Genomic DNA, 23,414 nt, shown 5'->3' on the forward strand with positions numbered 1-23,414 from the left:
ATATATATCACAGTGCACGTTTCGGTATATATATCACATAGCGCATGTTGCAGTGTATATATCTATATCACATAGCATATATTGCAGTATATATAACTATATATATATATTTATCACATAGCGTATATTGCAGTATATATATCACATAGCGTACGTTGCAGTATATATATCACATAGCGCACGTTGCAGTATATATATCACATAGCATATATTGCAGTATATATCACATAGCGTATACTGCAGTATATATATCACATAGCGCACGTTGCAGTATATATATCACATAGCACACGTTGCAGTATATAACATAGCGCACATTGCAGTATATATATCACATAGCGCACATTGCAGTCCATATATCGCATACTGTAGTGCACATTACAGTATATATATATATATATATATTTATATCACAGTGCATGTTGTAGTCCATATATCACATACTGTAGTGCATGTTACAGTATATATATCACACAGCGCACGTTTCAGTCCATACATCACATACTGTAGTGCACGTTACAGTATATATATATATATATATATATATATAATATATATATAAAACACAGCACGCGTTTCAGTCCACGTACCACATACTGAAGTGTACGTTGCACTATATATATATATATATATATATATATATATCACATAGCGCACGTTGCATTCCACACATCACATACTGTAGTGCACGTTGCAGTATATATCACATAGCGCACGTTTCAGTCCATGTATCACATACTGTAGTGCATGTTACACTATACATAGATCACATAGCGCACGTTGCAGCCCATATATGACATACTGTAGTGCACGTTACAGTATATATATCACATAACGCACGTTGCAGTCCATATATCACATACTGTAGTGCACGTTGCAGTATATATATCACACAGCGCACGTTTCAGTCCACGTACCACATACTGAAGTGTACGTTGCACTATATATATATATATATATATATATATATCACATAGCGCACGTTGCATTCCACACATCACATACTGTAGTGCACGTTGCAGTATATATCACATAGCGCACGTTTCAGTCCATGTATCACATACTGTAGTGCACGTTGCAGTATATATCACATAGCGCACGTTTCAGTCCATGTATCACATACTGTAGTGCACGTTGCAGTATATATCACATAGCGCACGTTTCAGTCCATACATCACATACTGTAGTGCATGTTACACTATACATAGATCACATAGCACACGTTGCAGCCCATATATGACATACTGTAGTGCATGTTACACTATACATAGATCACATAGCACACGTTGCAGCCCATATATGACATACTGTAGTGCATGTTACACTATACATAGATCACATAGCACACGTTGCAGCCCATATATGACATACTGTAGTGCACGTTACAGTATATATATCACATAACGCACGTTGCAGTCCATATATCACATACTGTAGTGCACGTTGCAGTATATATATCACACAGCGCACGTTTCACTCCACGTACCACATACTGTAGTGAATGTTACAGTATATATATCACATAGTGCACGTTTCAGTCTGTAGTGCACGTTACAGTATATATCTATCACACAGTGCACGTTTCAGTCCATGTATCACATTCTGTAGTGCACGTTACAGTATATATATCACACAGCGCACGTTTCAGTCCTTGTATCACATTCTGTAGTGCACGTTACAGTATATATATCACACAGCGCACGTTTCAGTCCTTGTATCACATTCTGTAGTGCACGTTACAGTATATATATCACACAGTGCACGTTTCAGTCCTTGTATCACATTCTGTAGTGCACATTACAGTATATCTATCACACAGCGCACGTTTCAGTCCTTGTATCACATTCTGTAGTGCACGTTACAGTATATATATCACACAGTGCACGTTTCAGTCCTTGTATCACATTCTGTAGTGCACATTACAGTATATCTATCACACAGCGCACGTTTCAGTCCTTGTATCACATTCTGTAGTGCACGTTACAGTATATATATCACACAGCGCACGTTTCAGTCCACGTACCACATACTGTAGTGAATGTACAGTATATATCACATAGTGCACGTTTCAGTCTGTAGTGCACGTTACAGTATATATCTATCACACAGTGCACGTTTCAGTCCATGTATCACATTCTGTAGTGCACGTTACAGTATATATATCACACAGCGCACGTTTCAGTCCATGTATCACGCAGTGCACGTATCAGGCAGTGACATTATGACAATATCTTTCTGTTGGCTCCCTGTCTTTGACAGCCTCATCTTGCAGTTTGGGTTGAAGCAGAGCAGGACAGTGATAATGACGACCACCCCCAGTAGGAACCCCAGCACCCACTTCATGATTCCTGTATACACAAACTGGAGGATGATGATGAGAATGATGAGCAGCATCATGAAGAGGACGACCAGTCTTTTCGCCGCCATTCTCAGGTTTCCATGACTTTCATCATCCGAGACTCCGTGGCCATCACTGCGCAGTCTCACAGCACTCTCTGGTGTCTCAGAGCCTCCACAGGGAACCCCATATTTGGGTCCAGGGTTCTCCAGTCTGCTCATTAGTGACTCTTTGTTCTGCAAAGTACATACGAGCCCCCCAAATACTGCGGTGGAAGCTCTGCAGATGGGGCACGAGATGAGCCAGGTTCCACCATCGTTGCGGATCAGTAGCTTAAGACATACAGCGCAGAAGTTATGTTTGCAGGACAGCTCCTTGGGAACCCGGTAGATGTCATATCTGCTGAAGCAGACAGGACAGTCCATATTGGTCAGATAAGAAGAACTGGGGTCATCCGCCTTGACCGTGGGTGTTTGCACATCTACTGTGAGTGCGGGTAAGGCCTGCTGTGCAACCACAGATCCCGGGCACGGAGGTGGAATGGGTGGTCCGTCAGCCGCGGGTTCTGCTGTATACAACCATTTATTGGATGCCCAGAGTTCTGCATTCATTGCGGGCTCCATATCTCCTCAGTAGCAATCATATGCCAGGTCCTCTGCGTCCATGCGATGGGTACAGTAGGTGTCTCTGTCAGGGTGAACCATCCAGTCCTAGAACAGGTTTCTTTGGATTCTTCCTTCTTGCAGGGAAATCAGGCAGCGGAGCATGATATCCTCCCAGGTGCCCAGCAACGGCCTCTTATCAAAGGCGGTTTACACATTAACTCAGTATTTGATGTGTTATTATGGGCCCAGATAAGGCCACTGGCTGCTTCTGGTGGGAACACCACTTCTTCACGGGAGGTGGGGGAATGGGTTGTTTATACAGCAGCTCGCAGAGTTCCCCTGCAGGGGTTGTCAGGGAAATAGGAAGGATATAATGGCACAGAGGAAGGTGTGGACAGTATGTCTCCAATATCCGGCACACGGTACATCCACACCTTTGTAGGCACATCAAGAGAAGCTGTGTGGCAATCCATGGGAGTGTAATGACCCCAGACGTCCCCATAGAAGAGATTTATTGTGCCCCAGTTTTACGGGCAATTTCTTATCGCCATCGATCACTAAAATCGCAGCGGGCCTCCTGCCGGCGCAGCTAGACTGCGCTGGCAGGAAGCTACCCTATTTTTACCGATCACGCTGAAATTGGTGGTGTGTTAGGACAGTTTTCTGGGTGCATTAGTGCCGTCACAGCACTGGATGAATATGTGGGATTTGAAGAACTGTGGGCCTAATAAAACGAGATTTATGGTAAGAACTTACTGTTGTTAAATCTCTTTCTGCAAGGTACACTGGGCTCCACAAGGAAAGACATAGGGGTGTAGAGTAGGATCTTGATCCAAGGCACCAACAGGCTCAAAGCTTTGACTGTTCCCAAGATGCACAGCGCCGCCTTCTCTATAACCCCGCCTCCCTGCATAGGAGCTCAGTTTTAGTTAACCAGCCCAATGCAGTAGCAGGTACTACAGACGACAATCGCTCATAGCCAATTACACCACACACTCACCACAACAGAGGGTGTCAGTGTCTAATTCCACACCAGCCCAAAGAAGCTAAGTGCGTCAGGGTGGGCCCCTTGTGGAGCCCAGTGTACCTCGCAGAATGAGATTTAACAACGATAAATTCTTACCATAAATCTCGTTTTCTGCTGCGGGGTACACTGGGTTCCACAAGCATTAACATCAGGGATGTCCTAAAGCAGTTCCTTATGGGAGCAGACACACTGTAGCGGGTACAAGAACCTGGCGTCCAAAGGAAGCATCCTGGGAGGCGGAAGTATTGAAGGCATAGAACCTAATGAACGTGTTCCCTGAGGACCATGTAGCCGCCTTGCACAACTGTTCAAGGGTCGCACCACGGTGTGCCGCCCAAGAAGGTCCAACCAACCGAGTAGAATGGGCTTTGATGGTAGCAGGAACCGGACGACCAGCCTGTACATAAGCATGTCCAATCACCATTCTAATCCATCTGGCCAATGTGCTTGGAAGCAGGCACAGCCACGTTTGTGAAAACCAAACAGTATAAAAAGAGAATCAGATTTCCTAACGGAGGATGTTCTCTTCACATAGATACGGAGAACCCGTACCACATCCAAAGACCGCTCTTTGGAAGACAACTCAGGAGAATTAAAGGCCGGAACCACAATCTCCTGGTTAAGGTGGAAGGAAGACACCACCTTGGGTACATAACCTGGCCGCGTTCTAAGAACCGCCCGGTCACGGTGAAAAATCAAATGGAGAGACTTACAGGATAAGGCACCCAAGTCTGAGACCCTTCTAGCTGAAGCAATAGCCAGCAAAAATAGCACGTTAAGTGAAAGCCACTTAAGGTCAGCAGAGGCAAGAGGTTCAAACGGAGACTCTTGCAAGGCCTCCAAAACCACCGACAGATCCCAAGGGGCCACAGGTGGCATATAAGGAGGCTAAATCCGCAACACGCCCTCAGTGAATGTATGAACATCAGGTAGGGCAGCAATCTTTCTCTGAAAACAAACCGACAAGGCAGAGATATGAACCTTGAGGGAGGCAAGACGAAGGCCTAAGTCCAGGCCCTGTTGAAGGAAGGCCAATAGTTTGGCCGTACTAAACTTGAAAACGTCATGATTATGAGACGCACACCAAGTAAAGTAAGCATTCCAGACCCTATGGTAGACCCGAGCAGAAGCCAGCTTATGGGCCTTCAACATAGTTCGAACGACCGCCTCAGAAAAACCCTTGGCCCTCAAGACGGAAGCTTCAAGAGCCACGCCGTCAAAGCCAGATGGGCCAAGTCCTAGTAAACACAAGGGCCCTAACGAGGAGGTCTGGTCGTTGTGGAAGTAGAAGAGGATGATCCAACGAGAGGCCCTGTAGATCGGAAAACCAGTGCCACGCTGGAGCGATTAGAAGAAGGTTTCCTCCTTCATGCTTGAACTTCCGTATTACTCTGGGCAGTAATGACACTGGAGGGAACACATACGGCAGCCGAAAGTTCCATGGGATTGACAGAGCATCCACGAACGCTGCTTGAGGATCTCTTGTCCTTGCTCCGAAGACCGGAACCTTGTGATTGTGTCGAGACGCCATCAGGTCCACATCTGGAAGGCCCCACTTGTCCACGAGAAGTTGAAACACTTCTGGATGGAGGCTCCACTCAAGCTTGTACGTCCTGACGACTGAGATAGTCCGCTTCCCAGTTTAGGACCCCCGGAATGAACACTGCGGATATGGCCGGCAGATGGCGTTCTGCCCACTGAAGAATCCTTGATACTTCCCTCATTGCCATGCGGCTTCGAGTACCGCCTTGATGATTGATGTACGCCACCGTGGTGGCGTTGTCCAATTGTACTTGAACAGGTCTGTTCTGTATCAGATGCTGGACCATTGTCAACGCATTGAACACTGCCCGCAGTTCCAGAATGTTTATCGGGAGTAGAGACTCTTCCTCGGTCCACCGACCCTGGAGAGAGTGTTGTTCCAACACCGCGCCCCAACCTCTCAGACTGGCTTTCGTCGTCAGCAAGACCCAGTTGGATATCCAGAAGGGATGGCCCCTGCTCAATCGATGGTCCTGCAGCCACCAGCTCAGCGATAGGCGGACCTCCAGAGACAAGGAGATCATGTGAGATCTGATCCGGTGAGGCAGGCCGTCCCATTTGGACAGAATTAACTTCTGCAGAGGGCGAGAATGGAATTGAGCATACTCCACCATGTCGAAAGCCAACACCATGAGACCTAGCACTTGCATTGCCGAATGTATCGACACTTGCGGACGAGATAGGAAACATCGAATACTGTCCTGAAGTTTCAGGACTTTCTCCTGAGACAAGAACAACCGCTGGTTGTGGGTGTCCAATAATGCTCCCAAGTGTACCATGCTCCGAGCAGGAACCAGGGATGATTTCTTCCAGTTGACAAGCCACCCGTGGGCTGTCATGACCTGGACAGTCAGATCCAGATGACACAGGAGAATTTCTGGGGATTTCGCCAGGATCAACAAATCGTCTAGGTTTGGTAGGATCCTGACCCCTTGATGGCGGAGTGTAGCCATCATGACCGCCATTACTTTGGTGAAAACTCGGGGAGCCGTTGTCAAACCAAAGAATAACGCCCGAAATTGGTAGTGAAGGTTGCCCACTGCAAACTTCAGGTACTGCTGATGAGACACTGCAAGAGGAATATGCAGGTAAGCATCCTGTATGTTCAGGGAGACCATATAGTCCCCAGGCTCCAAGGCCAGAACAATAGAGTGCAGAGTTTCCATACGAAACTTGGAGACTCGCACATACTTGTTTAAGGACTTCAGATTGAGAATGGGCCGCGAGTACCCGTTGGGTTTCGGGACTAGAAACAGCGGTGAATAGTACCCATTGCCTCTCTGAGCCAGAGGCACCTGTACTACCACTCCTGTGGTCAGGAGGGAATGTACCACCGAATGCAGAGTGTTTGCTTTTGCCGAGTCCAGAGGAACATCTGTCAGGCAAAATCGATGAGGGGGACGATTCTTGAAGGGTACGGCGTAACCTCGAGTGACGACTTCCCTTACCCAGGTATCTGAGGTGGTCTTCAACCATTCCTGGAAAAACCTAGAAGTCGGCCCCCAACCCTGGGATCCCCCAGAGGGAGGCCCGCCCCGTCATGCGGCAGGCTTGTCAGTTTTGGAAGCAGGCTGACAGGCAGCCCAGGCTCGCTTTGGTCTGGGCTTTGCAGATCTGGAAGCACGAGCTTGCTTTGGGTACGCCTGACCTTTTGCTTTACCTGGAGGACGAAAGGGCCGAGGGAAAGTACTTTTAGCCTTCTGTACGGAAGGAGCCGTACTGGGTAGGCAAGCTGTTTTAGCAGTAGCCAGATTAGCCACAATCTTGTTGAGGTCTTCTCCAAAGAGAATGTCTCCCTTGAAAGGAAGTACCTCCAGGGTTTTCTTGGAATCCATATCCACCGACCAGGATCTCAACCAAAGGATAAGTCTGGCCAAGACAGACATAGTAGCAGCCTTGGCCGCCAGCACCTCGGCATTGGTTTCCACCTCCATAAGGTACAGAATAGCCGTGGTAATATATGAGAGACATTGTCGAGCATGCTCAGATGCGTTGCAAGGCAGCTCCGCCTCAAGCTCCTGAGCCCACGCATCAACAGCTTCAGCAGCCCATGTCGCTGCAATGGTTGGCCTATGCACAGCCCCCGTTAGGGTGTAAATCGCTTTCAAACAACCCTCCACACGTCTATCCGTCGGTTCCTTCAGAGAGGTGACGGTAGTTACTGACAGAGCAGAGGAAACTACCATGCGTGCCACATGAGAATCTACAGGCGGAGGAGTTTCCCAATTTTTACATAGCTCTGCAGAGAGAGGATAGCGAGCCAACAGTCTCTTATGCGGTGTGAATTTTGTTCCCGGGTTTTCCCAGGATTCCTGATGAATGTCAGCCAGGTGTTGAGAATGAGGTAAAACTTGTTTAACCACTTTCTTAAGTTTAAATCTGTCCGGGCTCATCAGAGAGCTGAAAAATGAGACTGATAGCCTCAATCAAATCAGGGACATCCACCATTGACTTCCCTTCCCCATCAGAAGCATCTGAGTCAGTGTCTGTGGGGTCAGTATATGCCCCATCCTCCTCAGAGGATGTGTCTGGGATAGCAGTGGATTGTAAGGAAGTAGCGGCCCGTTTAGAAGACATCTTAGTCTTAGGTGGGCGAGAGTGAAATTTGGACTTAGTCAGTGACCGGTTCAAGTGCTGTAACTGAGTGGAAATTTGATCTGCCCATGGCGGATTAACTGCAGGGACCATAAACTGCTGCAGTGGCACAGGTGGTCCCACAGGGGGCGTCAGTTTAGTTACTAGCGTATTCAACAGTGTGGAAAAGGTATCCCAAGGTGGGTCATTTGTTACCCCCGGTGCTACAGACCCACTGGGGGGTAAGGAACCCCCTGAACCTGAACTCTCTGCTGCCATATTTTCCTCCAACACATCTGTGGCATCACCACCACACAATGTGGGAAAAGCCCCAGCTCCGTTGCTTCGTGTAGCTGACATAATATAAGCACAGTATCAGGCAACCTGGTCAGGGCCGGAACTAGGATTTTCGTCACCCGGGGCATGGCAGTAGGGGTTACCACTGGACAATATTCCCCTATGTGCCTCAAATGCCCTATGTGTCACATGCCCTGCCAGCGTGTTCAATTACATGCTTCTCTCTCTGTGTGTCCCCATACATTGCACTATATCATAACACTTCATCACTGCACTACATTCCCTTATCCACTGCACTACATCACTATACTACATCCCCTACACGCTGATCTACATAACTACACTACATGCCCCTATACACTGCACTACATACCACATATGCTACGCCACATCAGTGCACTTCAGGCCCCTATATACTGCAATACATTACTACACTACATACCCTATATGGTACACTACATCACTGCAATACACCAAATCCCCGCATCTGGGAGGCAAAGCGGAGGTTGATACTGCTAATTGGGAGCACAGTGCGTTTCTATAGCTTGCATGGTGCACCGCACGCTAGTTGCAGCACTGCATGGCAAAGAGGAGAGTTTAAGACAGTAGCCGACATGGGAGAGATCCCAAGTACTGGAGCTCACCGCACATCGTTGGAGCCAGCTGTGGGCAGACAGGTGGGTCAGATACATTGCCCTGGGAGCTGCCTGCTGTCTCACTGGAGCAGCACAGCACTGCCGGTAAAAAACAAACATGCATGCCCCCTTAGCCCCCCCCCCTAGTTACGGCCGTGACCTGGTACAATGTTTAGCAGCAATATACCTAGCAAGAATTCCCAGTGTAGTGTGACTTTCTTATCAGCACAAACAGTAATTCAGGAGATATATAAATCTATATAGAAAGTGGCTATAAATCACAAGGAAAAATACACAGCAAGTATGTCTTGTGAAATACCTATATTGATTAGAAACCTGACACACTTAGCCCCTTCAGGTTATAGAATATAGGAGCAGCACGCTGAGTGAAATATCCGATATAGCAGCCACGCAGCAGCTACATGCACACACACACGTATATGGGCCCTCATTCCGAGTTGATCGCTCGCTAGTTGCTTTTAGCAGCATTGCACACGCTAGGCCGCCGCCCTCAGGGAGTGTATCTTAGCTTAGCAGAAGTGCGATCGAAAGGTTAGCAGTTCTGCTACTAAAAAATGTCATGCAGTTTCAGAGTGGCTCGATACTTACTCCTAGCTTGCGATCACTTCAGTCAGTTTAGATCCTGGTTTGACGTCACAAACACACCCTGCGTTCGGCCAGCCACTCCCCCGTTTCTCCAGCCACTCCTGCGTTTTTACCTGGCACGCCTGCGTTTTTTACCACACTCCCTGAAAACTCTGAGTTGCCAGCCAGAAACACCCACTTCCTGTCAATCAAACAACAAACACTCGAGCGACTGAAAAGCATCGCTCGAGCTTGTGTAAAACTACAAAGTTTTGTGTGAAAGTACTTAGCGCATGTTCGCAGTGCGCCTGCGCCAAGTAAATTAGCACAAAAGTTTGGTATTTTACTCACGGCTTTACGAAGATTTTTCATCGTTCTGGTGATCGGAGTGTGATTGACAGGAAGTGGGTGTTTCTGGACGGAAACTGGCCGTTTTATGGGTGTGTGTGAAAAAACGCTGGCGTTTCCGGGAAAAACGCGGGAGTGGCTGGAGAAACGGGGGAGTGTCTGGCGAACGCTGGGTGTGTTTGTGACGTCAAACCAGGAACGAAAAGGACTGAACTGATCGCAGTGGCAGAGTAAGTCTCGAGCTACTCAGAAACTGCAAAGAAATTTCTAATCGCTATTCTATTCGCAATTCTGCTAATCTTTCGTTCGCAATTCTGCAAAGCTAAGATTCACTCCCAGTAGGCGGCGGCTTAGCGTGTGCAATGCTGCTAAAAGCAGCTAGCGAGCGAACAACTCGGAATGAGGGCCAGAGTGCGCTATAACAATACAACTGGTTGAAATTTATCACTTCTAGATTCAGAAGAGGGACTTCTCTTGAGTTCTTTTACCCTTAGGAAACTCCTGATTGGGGCCTAAAGAGAAACCTACTCACCAGAAAAAATCACCCGACAAAAATTCACAGTTTAGTAAATGAGTACTTTACATAAAAGAAATTTTAATCCATAATCAGGAATTTGACATTATAAAACACCATAAAAAAACAATGTTACAGTTGTTTAGTACACACATCGAAAATGCTTGAGATGTTATAATGACAGTCCTCCTCACCTTAACGGTGTGAGCTCTTGGAGGAATAGTCACAGCAAGAGGGATAGTGTACAATAATTGATAAACCCTATGCGTTTCGTCCAATCGGACTTCTTCAGGGGTAAAATTTGTCTAAAATTATAATATATACAATTCCAATATCGATGTCTCTAATAGGGATATCTTTGTTTTGCAGTGATTTGTTTGGAATCCCTTATGTCCCAAACAGAGCTGAACCTAAACATTCGCCTTAAAGCGATATGTAGGAAAGTAATGAAAATCGTGAAGAATAAAAGATTGGACGAAACGCATAGGATTTATCAATTATTGTACACTATCCCTCTTGCTGTGACTATTCCTCCAAGAGCTCACACAGTTAAGGTGAGGAGGACTGTCATTATAACATCTCAAGCATTTTCGATGTGTGTACTAAACAACTGTAACATTGTTTTTTATGGTGTTTTATAATGTCAAATTCCTGAATATGGATTAAAATTTCTTTTATGTAAAGTACTCATTTACTAAACTGTGAATTTTTGTCGGGTGATTTTTTCTGGTGAGTAGGTTTCTCTTTAGGCCCCAATCAGGAGTTTCCTAAGGGTAAAAGAACTCAAGAGAAGTCCCTCTTCTAGAAGTGATACATTTCAACCAGTTGTATTGTTATAGCGCACTCTGGGGGTAATTCCAAGTTGATCGCAGCAGGAAATTTTTTAGCAGTTGGGAAAAACCATGTGCACTGCAGGGGGGGCAGATATAACATTTGCAGAGAGAGTTAGATTTGGGTGGGTTATTTTGTTTCTGTGCAGGGTAAATACTGGCTGCTTTATTTTTACACTGCAAATTAGATTGCAGATTGAACTCACCACACCCAAATCTAACTCTCTCTGCACATGTTATATCTGCCTCCCCTGCAGTGCACATGGTTTTGCCCAACTGCTAAAAAAAAATCCTGCTGCGATCAACTCAGAATTACCCCCTCTGTTTCCATTGTATATTTCTATTTGTTAAGATCCTACTAACAGGGGACCTTTCAGCAGTGCCGCTAAATTTCAGCGCAGGAAGGGTATTTTTTGTCCTTTGTCTATTATATATCTTCTAATATCTTCCCGTAATTCAGCTGTCTAATACTTTGCCTATTTATAATGATGTGAAGTAGAACTTTTATGAACTGTGATTTGTTGTTTTTCCCTCCGCTCTTCTTAGCTGTGCAATCCATAGAGAAGAGATATACTACTGTTTTATAATTATAATGGTGTGAAGCTGCCATATACAGAACATGACATTTCCTGCATGACCGGACAATCCATGTAAGGAATTGCACAGATGTAAGGAAGCGGCTGCGGAATTCCGTGTCATTAACAGGAGACGCCTGTAGGAGATAGACGCCTCTCGTTAGCATTAGCGAGGATCCGAGAGGCGTCCTCGCATCACCATCGCAGCAGCCAACCTGCGGAATCTGAAGCTTACTCATGCTGGCCGTGGGATCCAGACACCCGGGTCCAGCGTCCGGCGACACAGACCCTGGACCTGTCACGGCCTTCAAAGCTGGGGCAACAGGCCCCCATTTTGAAGAACGGTGCCGGGTGTCAATAATATCGCAAGACCCATAGCGACTACGTGGGCAAATGGGCAGGTATACCGCACATGGCACATAGTGGTAAATAGAAGGAAGAAGGTCACATGACAGCAGAGTTCCAGTGTCCTGCGTATAAGCTGTCGTTACCCTGGCGGTGTCACAATGATGATGTATCACTGCGGGAATACAAGGGCAGACAGCTTTAATAATAATATAATGATATCTGCTGAGGAAGCCAAGTTATTATTAGATACACAGGGCTGTAAATAATGAGCAAAGTCTGCTATTAATAATATCTGGGGAGCGGTGTGTACACGGGAGCTTCAGTTTTGCTATTTTAGCAAAACTGCAACGGCCTGCGATCGCCCAGCACAGGGCAAGGCCGCTCAGCGTGCAAACGCCCGGCAGCGATGCGATCGCAATGCAATTGCATCGCTGAATTGTGGATGCCCCCTGCCTTTGCAGTCTGGCTGCCAAGGCATGTGCAGAGCGGGCATGTGTTCACTTGCAGCAACCGCGTGTTGGCGCATCACCGCCGCCGCCGATTATGCCTGTCAATCAGGCAGAGGCGCTCACTATAGTGAGATGCGATCGTATCTCCCTGGCCTGTACATACGCAGTGCGGGTCCTGTGTGTGCGCACACTATGGTGAGACTAGTGAGAATGCGATCGCAGCGCATGCTGCTGTATAGAGCCCACTGTGCGGTGTGTCGCACATTCCCTGCTGTGGGTTACTATGGGGGAGATGTACTTAGCCTTGGAGAGAGATTAAGTGGAGAGAGCGAAAGTGCCAGCCAATCAGCTCCTGGCTGTCATGTTACATGCTGTGTTTGAAAAATGACAGGTGGGAGCTGATTGGCTGGTACTTTATCTCTCTCTCCACGGCTTAGTACACAGAACCCTAAGTGTCCAATCAGAATGCCCTTGGCTATAGTCACATCCCTCTATTGATGAGACTTCGGATTCTCCGCGGTGCTGACTCTGGCAATATACAGGCAGATTATTGTCTTCAGTCCAAGGTAGGTTTGTACGGTAATTGCTACTGTATGTGTGTGTGCAATAAATGATCAGATAAGATACAGTGGGAATGCGATAATTACATGTGCGGCGGATTAGCTGTTCATCGTCCCTTAACCGCTCCCTTACTGTGTCCTTCCAGGCTCCGATGCATTCTCCCGGGACGCAGATAAATGACTGCCGCTGTAGATGTGCGATGCGTGTCAGCACCCGGCCTGGCCCGACAGAGCTGCCGCTGACACAGAGATGTGCGCTAAAGCATCCGCAGCTGCCACTTTGTGCGCAGACGTTTGTACTGATGGTGGTCACATAACATGCGGTATACACCATGTGGCCCCCCAAAAAAACAAAAAACCTTGTGTCGACCATTTCTGTGTTGACCATTTTCATGTTGACCTTGCTTAACCCCTTGTGACCTTTCAGGTCGACCTTTTGTGCTTGTCGCCTAACCCCTGGTGACCTTTCGGACCTGTCGACTTAATGCATCTTGACGATGCCCCCTGGGCAGGTGAAAAGGTGGAGAAAATCTTTACGCCAAGGTGAAAATATCAGGACACAGTGCAGAACCGCTGGTGCACCCCTTCCTATGAATAATAATTGGAGGGGATTATAGTCAGCTTTCAGGTGAATTTCTCTAAAATGTTCAATAATGGTCGACATGATGTGGGACAGGTATGTAGAGGAGTCGGTCAGCGGCAGAACTAGCGACAGGTGGGCCCAGGTGCAGAAATATACAGATATTGTTCTGCACCCATAATACTGCAAAGTCATAAATGTGTTAAAAAAAAACAAACCCAAAACATGTTTTGCCTGGAATAGTTCCACCATTAACCACTTAACCGACGATTTGTACCCCACAAAATCGCTCAGAAATTATTATTTTTTATTATTACTTAATAAAGTTTAAAAAGTATTTTGAATAATATATTAAAATATTTTATATATAAAAAAAAATATATATATAGCTAGAAGGTGTTTTGCACCCCCCCCCCCAATCCCCCAATTTCCATAGGGCCCCATTATAAAATATATTCCCACCCCCAATGGCATAGACCCCCGAATGGTCTTAAATCCTAGTAATAGTGCCCGTCCACCCCCTTAATAGTAAAAAAAATCCACGTTTACAGTATAAACCAACCGCCTCAACCCCCACCCTGTTAAAGCCCCTTTTTTTTTGTACCCCCTCCTCCTACCCTGGGGCCAATGTTTTATTTATTTATGTATTATTAGTTTAACCCCCCCCCCCCCCCCCCCTCCAGCATCATTTTACTTTTTTTTTCCTCCCCCATTAGTGATCTACCCCACCCTCTCCACCTCTATGGGCATACATCCCCCCCTCCCCCACATGCAGAGCGCAGCGGAGCATGCGCCAGGGGGGGTGCATCTGTTCTCTGCATCCGCAGTGATCGGTCAAATAGTACTTGGAGTGCTTCCCTGGTGTTTGCGCTCCAGAATGCCGGCCACACGGCATTCTGGGGCGCAATTCCAGCAGTGATGTCGGCGGTCAGAGACTGCCGACATCACTGCTGGGGGATCCGGGTAGCCAGAGGAGATCCGTTCTGCACTTGTGGAGACTGAAGCTGGCATGACGAGGACCATGTGCTGGGCAACATAGCCACCGGAGGTGCAGGGGACTGTGCTCGGCAGTGATCGGGACACCCTGGGGGGAAAGCCACGGCTACGAGAGAGCTGCACAACAGAGCCGGCTGGGGAGGGGGGCTGCCACAAACATGCCCGGTCACTGTAGCCAGCAGTGATCGGAACATACAGGATACGGGCCATGGGTGCACGGTCCCCCTGATATAGGCGACCACTGAAAGATCATCTTTTAGCAGCCACCTAGTGGGCGTTTCTGACTGGTTGCATCTGATGCGTCCATGCCAGGCAAGTGGTTAATATAAACAATGTAAAAATCAGCCAATTGACACCTTTTAAGAACCTGCACTATTTTCCTTATGACCACTATCAGCCTTCTATACGGTCCCGCTATCTTAGTTGCCACTTAATTGGGGTCAGGATGGTTCTCCCACTTTTTATGCACTTCTGCCTGGTCGCTTCTTGTAGAAAAGTTGCGTAACCTCACCACGAGTCCTAGAAAATCCCCATTTCTAACGGAATCTTGCATTTTGCATGGGGCGCGCATTGCCGCCATGTAGGCAAGTTTCGTAATGTGTTAACAATATCTTTCATCAAGTATGTCTGGAAGCTCTGGGGAAATCGTTCACCGATATCGTTCATCGTTCAGTGTGTATGGGCCTTTACACTGTGCATGGGGGAACTTAGTAATTTGACTGGGATGTTTGCTTTTGTATATTGGGGGTCATTCTGACCCGATCGCACGCTGCAGTTTATCGCAGCGGTGCGATTGGGTCAGAACTGCGCATGCGCTGGCGCCACAGTGCGCCAGCGCATTCCAGACGGGTCGAAGGCCGTCGGGCCGCTACGATCACCTCTGCCTGTTTGTCGGGCAGAGACGGTCGCTGGCGGAACGGCAGCGTTTGGTCGCCGTTTCGTGGGAGTGGTCCGGCCAACGCAAGCGTGGCCGGACCGAACGGGGGGCGGGCCGCAGCGGCTGCATGACGTCACACGCAGACGCTGCGGGCCGGGGAGCGATGAGTAGCTCCCGGCCAGCACGCTAAAGCTGCACTGGTCAGGAGCTACTCTTGCAGTGCTAAGGTATCGCCGCTGTGCGATGTCTTTGCACTTCTGCGAGGAGGGGTCGGACTGACATGCGGGGCGGGATAGCCCTGTGCTGGGCGTCCCCCCACATGTCAGTGTGACTGATCGTAGCTGTGCTAAATTTAGCACAGCTACGATCAACTCGGAATGACTCCCATTATTGTATTCCTTTGTTATATGGATCCCTTCTCACGTTCCCTTGGCACCAATGTCTCTTAATTTCTGTATCCCTGGTACTTTTGAGATTTTTTATTTTTATTTTAATATGTAGAAATATTTGATGGACGGGGAACATTCTTATTACTTTATATGGCGGTGATCTGTTTCCTTTACAATGCCAGTTTTTCTTTTATTGTATTTGTAAAACAGAAAATCTTTATTCATTAATTTAGAATGTAAGCTCTCACGAGCAGGACCCTCTTCCCTCATGTGCTTATTCTTCTCTTACTTTAATAATCCTCAACTACCCAAAATCCTGCAGTTCTCGGCCACCTGGAACTTATCTCTATGTCGTCTTCTGGTGTAGTTATGCTTAGTTACCCTGTACTTGTCCTATATTGTCTTCAACAGTAAGTTGCTGTTTTCCTGTTTTGATTAAGTGCATAAGTACTCTGTAATTGGGCGCTGCGGAACCCTTGTGGTGCCATATAAATAAAGGATAATAATTTATTAAAATTACAAAATTAATAAAAAAAATACCAGTTCATCTAGTGCTTGCAGGTGCTGCCATCTAGTGACAGATTTGTTTACTGCATATGAGAAATGACCTCGCATCCAAATGCTATAAGAATTCACACAGTTCAAAGGTGTAAAATTCCAGATAGACCATCAGTCTATAAAGGAAGAAAAATAATGCCAGACACAAAATCTGTTTTAAACATATTAGTGTATTTTTATGCACATACGAAACATGATGACTCCAAGAGGGCTATAATTTTACCTGTCACCAAACCAGACAGGTGAAACGATTAATTGGACACACTGAAGGGGGGTAATTCAGACCTGATCGCTAGGCTGCGTTTTCGTACAGCCTGCGATCAGGTCTGAACTGCGCATGCGTATGCACTGCAATGCGCAGGCGCGTCGGTCCGCAGCGACGGGGAGAGCCGGGCAGCGATGGGATGGTGCGAAAAAAGCGATCGCACGGGTGATCACAAGGAGATTGACAGGAAGAGGGCGTTTGTGGGTGGCAACTGTTTTCTGGGAGTGGTAGGGAAAACGCAGGCGTGTCCAGGCGTTTGCAGGGAGGGTTCCTGACGTCAATTCCGGTCCCGGACAGGCTGAAGTGATCGCAGCGGCTGAGTAAGTCCTGGGCTGCGCAGAGACTGCACAAGATCTGTTTGTACGGCTCTGCTACATATGCGATCACACACTTGTACAGCTAGAATACACTCCCCTGTAGGAGGCGACTATCTGATCGCAGCAGTGCAAAAATCGCCTGCTAGCGATCAGGTCTGAATTAGGCCGAGTTTCCTGTTGTGCACACAGTAAGGATTACCCCACTCAGACCTACAGAACAGATGGCGGCACACTTTCTCTCCAAGTCAGGTATTCTGAGGCTCATTTATCAATGAGAAATAAAACTCGTGAATGATAAAACCCATTGGGTGGTATTTAAACAATATATCACACCCAATCTCCTTTCTAAAGTGATCCCCATTATTGCGTATATCACGCCCATGTAATCAGGTTTAGCTGCGTAACGGGTTGGGTGCCCTCAATACCCCTGGGGTAGCGAGCTGAAATTATTATTCCACACCCGTCAGCAGAAACAGAACGGTTGGTGAAAAGAATTGAATACTGCCCATTGTATATTATAAATGATGCTCCAGCCAATCAGAACCTAACTGTTATGTGTTTGTAAAATGACAGTTAGGAGCTGATTGGCTGGAGCGCCATTGATCATAGGCAAGTTTTATCACTCGTTGATAAATGGGCCTCTATGATTGATTATGCTAATTTGCTAATTATGGAAGGCTTTATATTTTGAGTCTACTTTACTACTGATCCACATATGATGGTGGGTAATTCATACCTCCCGACTGTCCCGAATTTAGCGGGACAGTCCCGCTGTCCAATTCACGGGCTACAGTGTCCTGTAGATGGGGGGGTAGAAGTTGGGAGAGCCAATGAGAGAGCCAGGCATCTATCAGTGCAAAGAGCGGAGCCGGGGGCTGTCCAGCCACTGAGGGAGTGCTGGATACGCCCCCAAAATTATGAAAACGGGGGTCACGGTGCTAGGCCCCACCCGATGACCCGTCCCTGAACCCGAGTCCCCACCCCCTTTGGCGCGGCATTTCCCTATTCACAAGAGACATCAAATGGGAGGTATGGTAATGTGCTATTGTCACAAGCCCAAATATAATGGACTAATTGATACTTATTACAAGCTATTTGCTACAAAGGATTGTTGTGTATACACAGGTAGATCCTCTGTAGCCTGATTCATGTGTGCGAGAATAACCTCGCACTGCTTCTAGTTAGATAACAATGTGTTTCTTCATTTATATTTTGTGTGTCAAATGAATAATGACAAATCAGTTGAACATTTTGATGTGACACAGAAGGAGTTGTTTGTGATAGATCAGTTGGAGGACTGTCTGATATAATCTAGGAATTTATCCTTTACTCTCTTAGGGGTATTTTCAATTAGGGTCGGATCCATTCTGACATGCATTTGTCGGAATGGATCCGACAACCCCTATTCAATCTCATCTCAATTCGACTTTTTCAAGTAGTGCTGCAGGAGGCTGTCACACAGCCGCCCGACCTCACGGCAGTGTCCACCCAGCTCCAAGCGTGACCTCCACCAAGCGTGACCTCACCTGCTGGAGCCGGGTGGAAGCTGCCGTGAGCGGCGCGGCTGTGTGACATCCTGCTGCAGCGCTTCTCTCCCCTGTATGCCCGCGGCTGTCCCCCCCCCCCCGTCTTCCTGTGGCTCTCCCCCCTCTCCTCCTCTGGGTCCAACATCTCAGTACAAAAATTTTTTCATGTCGGACTGAGATGTTCGGAAACGGGGCCAAATCCTGTCAAATTTGGCCCCGTTTCACTCAAAGGTACATGAATCGGCAGCTATACCGGCGATTCACGTACTATTCGACAAGTCAAATTAAATTCCCAGACTTGTCAAAAAAAACAAACAGCTGGGACTGAATAGGTCGAATCACTATTCGACCTTAAAAAGTCGAAAACTGCCGTCTTTTCGACCCTAATTGAATATACCCCTTAAGCTGGGTACACACTAGAGCAGGCCTGGCCAACCTGTGGCTCTCCAGATGTTGTGAAACTACACATACCAGCATGCCTTGCCACAGTTTTAGCATTCCCTAACACCAAAACTGTGGCAAAGCATGATGGGACTTGTAGTTTTACAACAGCTGGAGAGCCACAGGTTGGCCAGGCCTGCACTAGAGCGATGTCGCACCAAAATGCCGTTTTGGTGCGACATATTGCTTACATCGCGCAGTGTGTACCCAGGATTGCGCGCTCCCACGGTCGCATGCGACAGACACTTGGTTTGATGTGCTGCACATCAAACCAAGCGTCCGTTGCTAGCATCCTGTGTTATGTTAATATATGGTGGAATGTGGTCATTCCATCCTTCAGTAAAATTGCCCCAGGGCGTACAAGCAATTCGGGCTGACGGGGATTTGTTCCTATGTCGGAATGAATCCCCATCACTCCATTGTGTACCTAACTTTAGGCTGGGTACACACTTGACGATATGCGGTGGATCGGACAATATATCGGTCACATCGTGCAGTGTGTATGCACTATGGTGGTCATTCCGAGTTGATCGCTCGCTAGCAGTTTTTAGCAGCCGTGCAAACGCTATGCCGCCGCCCCCTTGGGAGTGTATTTTAGCTTAGCAGAAGTGCGAACAAAAGGATCGCAGAGCGGCTACAAAAAAAAAATTGTGCAGTTTCAGAGTAGCTCCAGACTTACTCAGCGCTTGTGATGACTTCAGACTGTTCAGTTCCGGATTTGACTTCACAAACACGCCCTGCGTTTTTCCTGGCACGCCTGTGTTTTTTCAAACACTCCCTGAAAACGCTCAGTTGACACCCAGAAACGGCCTCTTCCTGTCAATCACTCTGCGGCCACCAGTGCGACTGAAAAGCTTCGCTAGACCGTATGTGAAACTACATCGACCGTTGTGAAAGTGACGTTTTTTTGCTTCATCGCTGCGCAGCGAACATTTTCAGCTAGTGATCAACTCGGAATGACCCCCTATATCGTTCACAATGAGCGCGCCCGCAGGTCGTTAACGATGTCCGATAGCTTTAGTGTTTAGCTTCAGCTCTAAAGATATTGGGAAAGCCTGCTTACTTCTGGATGTGGCCGTGGGACGATATTGTTCAGTGTGCAGGGACGCTATTGTTTTTTTTGGGGGGGAAATTGTTTTCGATGTCACATTTTATTATTTTATTAACAGTTTCTTATATAGTGCAGCAATTGCATACAATTAGAAGAAGACAAAACTGTGTAAAAACAAACAGTCACAGAGGTAGGAGGGCCCTGCTCACAAGCTTACAATCAGCATTACTCCCACAATTACTGGATATATATATATATATATATATATATATATATATATATATATATATATATACACCCGGACTATCATGCATGATGTATCCTTTGTACCTTGAGTGGCTGTTGAGGTATTTTTGACCTCATATGTTGGACTTCACTTTATTTATACAGTATGTGTGTTTACTCCTTATAGAGTTATTGTTATGTTGTATTTAGCTTTTAATGTATATCAATAAATTTCATTTGTTTTAATAACTGTATACATATATTCCCCGATTCGGAGGTGGGCGCAATGCCAGTTGAGTGATAATTTGCTACTACTATGCATGAGCTATAACTCCAGAACACCTGGGTTCCCAAACGCAGAGCCACAGACGCCACGCTTAGAGGAATTTCAGAAGGAATCGCTGAGCGGCCCATAGGCTGCCACAACTGGTGATGGTGCACTGGTGGTGGAGTGCTCAGAACCACCGACGCAGTTGTGTGCACGGCCATTGGAAGTGGGCTTCTCAGCACTTGTGCTCTCCGTCACACGCTAGTGCACAAGGGGAAGGCTGACATTAGCATCTGTATATTAATGCTCCGTGTTCCGATGGTGGCCGCTACTGCGAACGCTGTAATGCCCACCTGAGAATCAGGTCTATAATGTTGTCTTATAGAAAGGAACCTTCTGCAGAATACTTTCCAGTTTGCGTTCTTCCCAGTACTGCACGTGGGCTAACAGAGTTGTATATCCCCCTAACTGAGAATAAGATAACCCACAGACCTGTTTTAATCATTTCCCTGATGTCTTCCAGTCAAACAACTATTTAACTTGGCTTCCTGACAGCACTGAGACCAGGAACCCACCTGTGTTGTATTAGTATATCCTAACGCTAGTAAACATGATCTTTGTTGAGGACAAAGTCCTATTTCCTTATTACTTATCTTCTAAATGATTTTAACAAATGCTCTGTGTGTGTGTGTGTGTGTGTGTGTGTGTGTGTGTGTGTGTGTGTGTGTGTGTGTGTGTGTGTGTGATCTCCACTCCTTTACCATGAGTTTGGCCCAGATCTACAAGAGAGAACAAGAGTAGAGGAACTGCATTTGAGAAGAAGTGAAACTTTGAAATTTACCACCCGCCAGATATGGGGAGGTACCAGGTGGCACTGGGTTATAGTGTGTACTATGGAGGCACTGTGTAGGGATATGCATCTGCTATGGTTGTGGCTGAGTGGTGGATGAAGAAGCCAAGGCCTGGTGTGATGGAAAATCCATTTCTGAAATGTAGCAATACAAAGGCCAGATGACATTGGCATACTGATGCTTCAGACAAGTATAAGGTCATGAGGAACAAGGTGACTGATTGGAAGGGGATGGGTAATGACAGCTTCAATGGTCCTACTGCTGGAAATGGAGAACATTTCATACAGAGAATATCTACACGCTCTTTTGGCCACACCAACGTTGTGGGAAAGTGATGTTGCTAGGAAGTGCTGTTGTTGGGGCTCCAACTCACCAAATACCAAACCCAATGCCAGAGTAAGCCCGATAGTATCACCTTCCATCTCTATACTATGGTGAGACATCAATGATGCTTACCCTACCAACGATGCCAATAAGTGAAATGGTGGGTCAACTTGTAGAGATTCTATCGAGGGAGGCTACAAGTGACTTTGTACATTTCAAGGGACACGCCTGTTTCAGCTGAACAAGAAGCATAAATGTCATAGTGAGACACCGCTAATGAGTACTTGGAGGAGCGGAAAAGTTCAAAAAATGCTAAGCAACAGAGATTTGTGGAAAGCCTGATTGGTCCTGCCATGAAGATGGTGCAGTCTGCCGCGTCTAATAACAAACATGACACCATAAAAGTTGTAGAAGACATCTATGGGGCCATGGAACATGGGGGTAATTCAGACCTGATCGCTCGCTAGCGTTTTTTGCAGCGCTGCGATCAGGTCAGAACTGCGCATGCACCGCAATGCGCAGGCGCGTTGCACGGGTACAAATCTGATCGCCGCTCAGCGATGGGTTTGTGTGAAGAATCCATTCGCATAGCTGTTCGCAAGAAGATTGACAGGAAGAAGGCGTTTTTGGGTGGTAACTGACCGTTTTCAGGGAGTGGTTGGAAAAACGCAGGCGCGCCTAAGCGTGACGTCAATTCCGGCCCCGGACAGGATAAAGTGATCGCAGCGGCTGAGTAAGTCCTGGGCTGCGCAGAGACTGCACAAGATCTGTTTGTACAGCTCTACTACACATGCGATCGCACACTTGCAAAGCAAAAATACACTCCCCCTGTAGGTGGCGACTATCTGTTCGCAGCAGTGCAAAAAAACCCTAGCGAGCGACAAGGTCTGAATTACCCCCATGATGTAGAGCTGTTGTACCAGCTGTGAGCTACATACCTACTGTTCAGGTTGACTAAATACACGTATCAGCTTGACAACCTATTCTACTGGATGGTAGAGAAGGGTGGAATATCCTCTGGAGTGGTGGAGCAACAATGCAATGAAGCATTTGCACCAAACCAATGTAGACCCCCAATCCAGTGGCTGAAATAGAGACAGAGACTGAGGCAGAGATTTACCAAGCAAGGGCAGGAGACTATTTCTACTTTTAACCAAGGAGAAGGGAATGGCAGAGATCTGCCTCAGTGAATTTCACGATCAGAAGTGCCCAGGCAGGATGAAGAACTGTTCAAACTGATCCAAAAGCAAACGGAGACGATAGTCAATTGTTTGCCACATATGCTTGAGAAAACTTCATAGGTGCCTAAAAATTAGCCTAGTGAGAAGCACAAACCCTAAGTGTGGAGGAAAGGTCAAAAGGAGGCAAGAAGACTGACTTCTGTTACAATGAGAAAGACTTTGCACTTACAGTAGTTGTCCAAAATGGTTTGGAGCAGGAGAACCTTACAGTACAGATAAAACGAAAGAGTTGGAACGGGAAATGGCTGAGGGGGGGCCAGTAAACCACTGTAAATGCC

At 46.9% G+C, this 23,414-nt stretch overlaps 2 protein-coding genes across 2 annotated transcripts in view; both read right to left on the reverse strand.

The window, feature by feature from the left end:
* The window catches only part of TMCO4 (transmembrane and coiled-coil domains 4), a 146,734-nt gene that overhangs the window by 120,691 nt on the left and 2,629 nt on the right, over nucleotides 1-23,414 (reverse strand). The gene's annotated exons all lie outside the window — the stretch shown is intronic.
* Nucleotides 1,348-3,128, reverse strand: RNF186 (ring finger protein 186). The gene has a single exon (XM_063942151.1). It carries the CDS (start codon nucleotides 2,959-2,961, stop codon nucleotides 2,191-2,193), a length of 771 nt encoding a protein of 256 aa, XP_063798221.1. The 5' UTR covers nucleotides 2,962-3,128; the 3' UTR covers nucleotides 1,348-2,190.

This window comes from Pseudophryne corroboree, chromosome 10 (genome assembly GCF_028390025.1).
Source record: "Pseudophryne corroboree isolate aPseCor3 chromosome 10, aPseCor3.hap2, whole genome shotgun sequence".
In the NCBI taxonomy this organism is placed as follows: Eukaryota; Metazoa; Chordata; class Amphibia; order Anura; family Myobatrachidae; genus Pseudophryne; species Pseudophryne corroboree.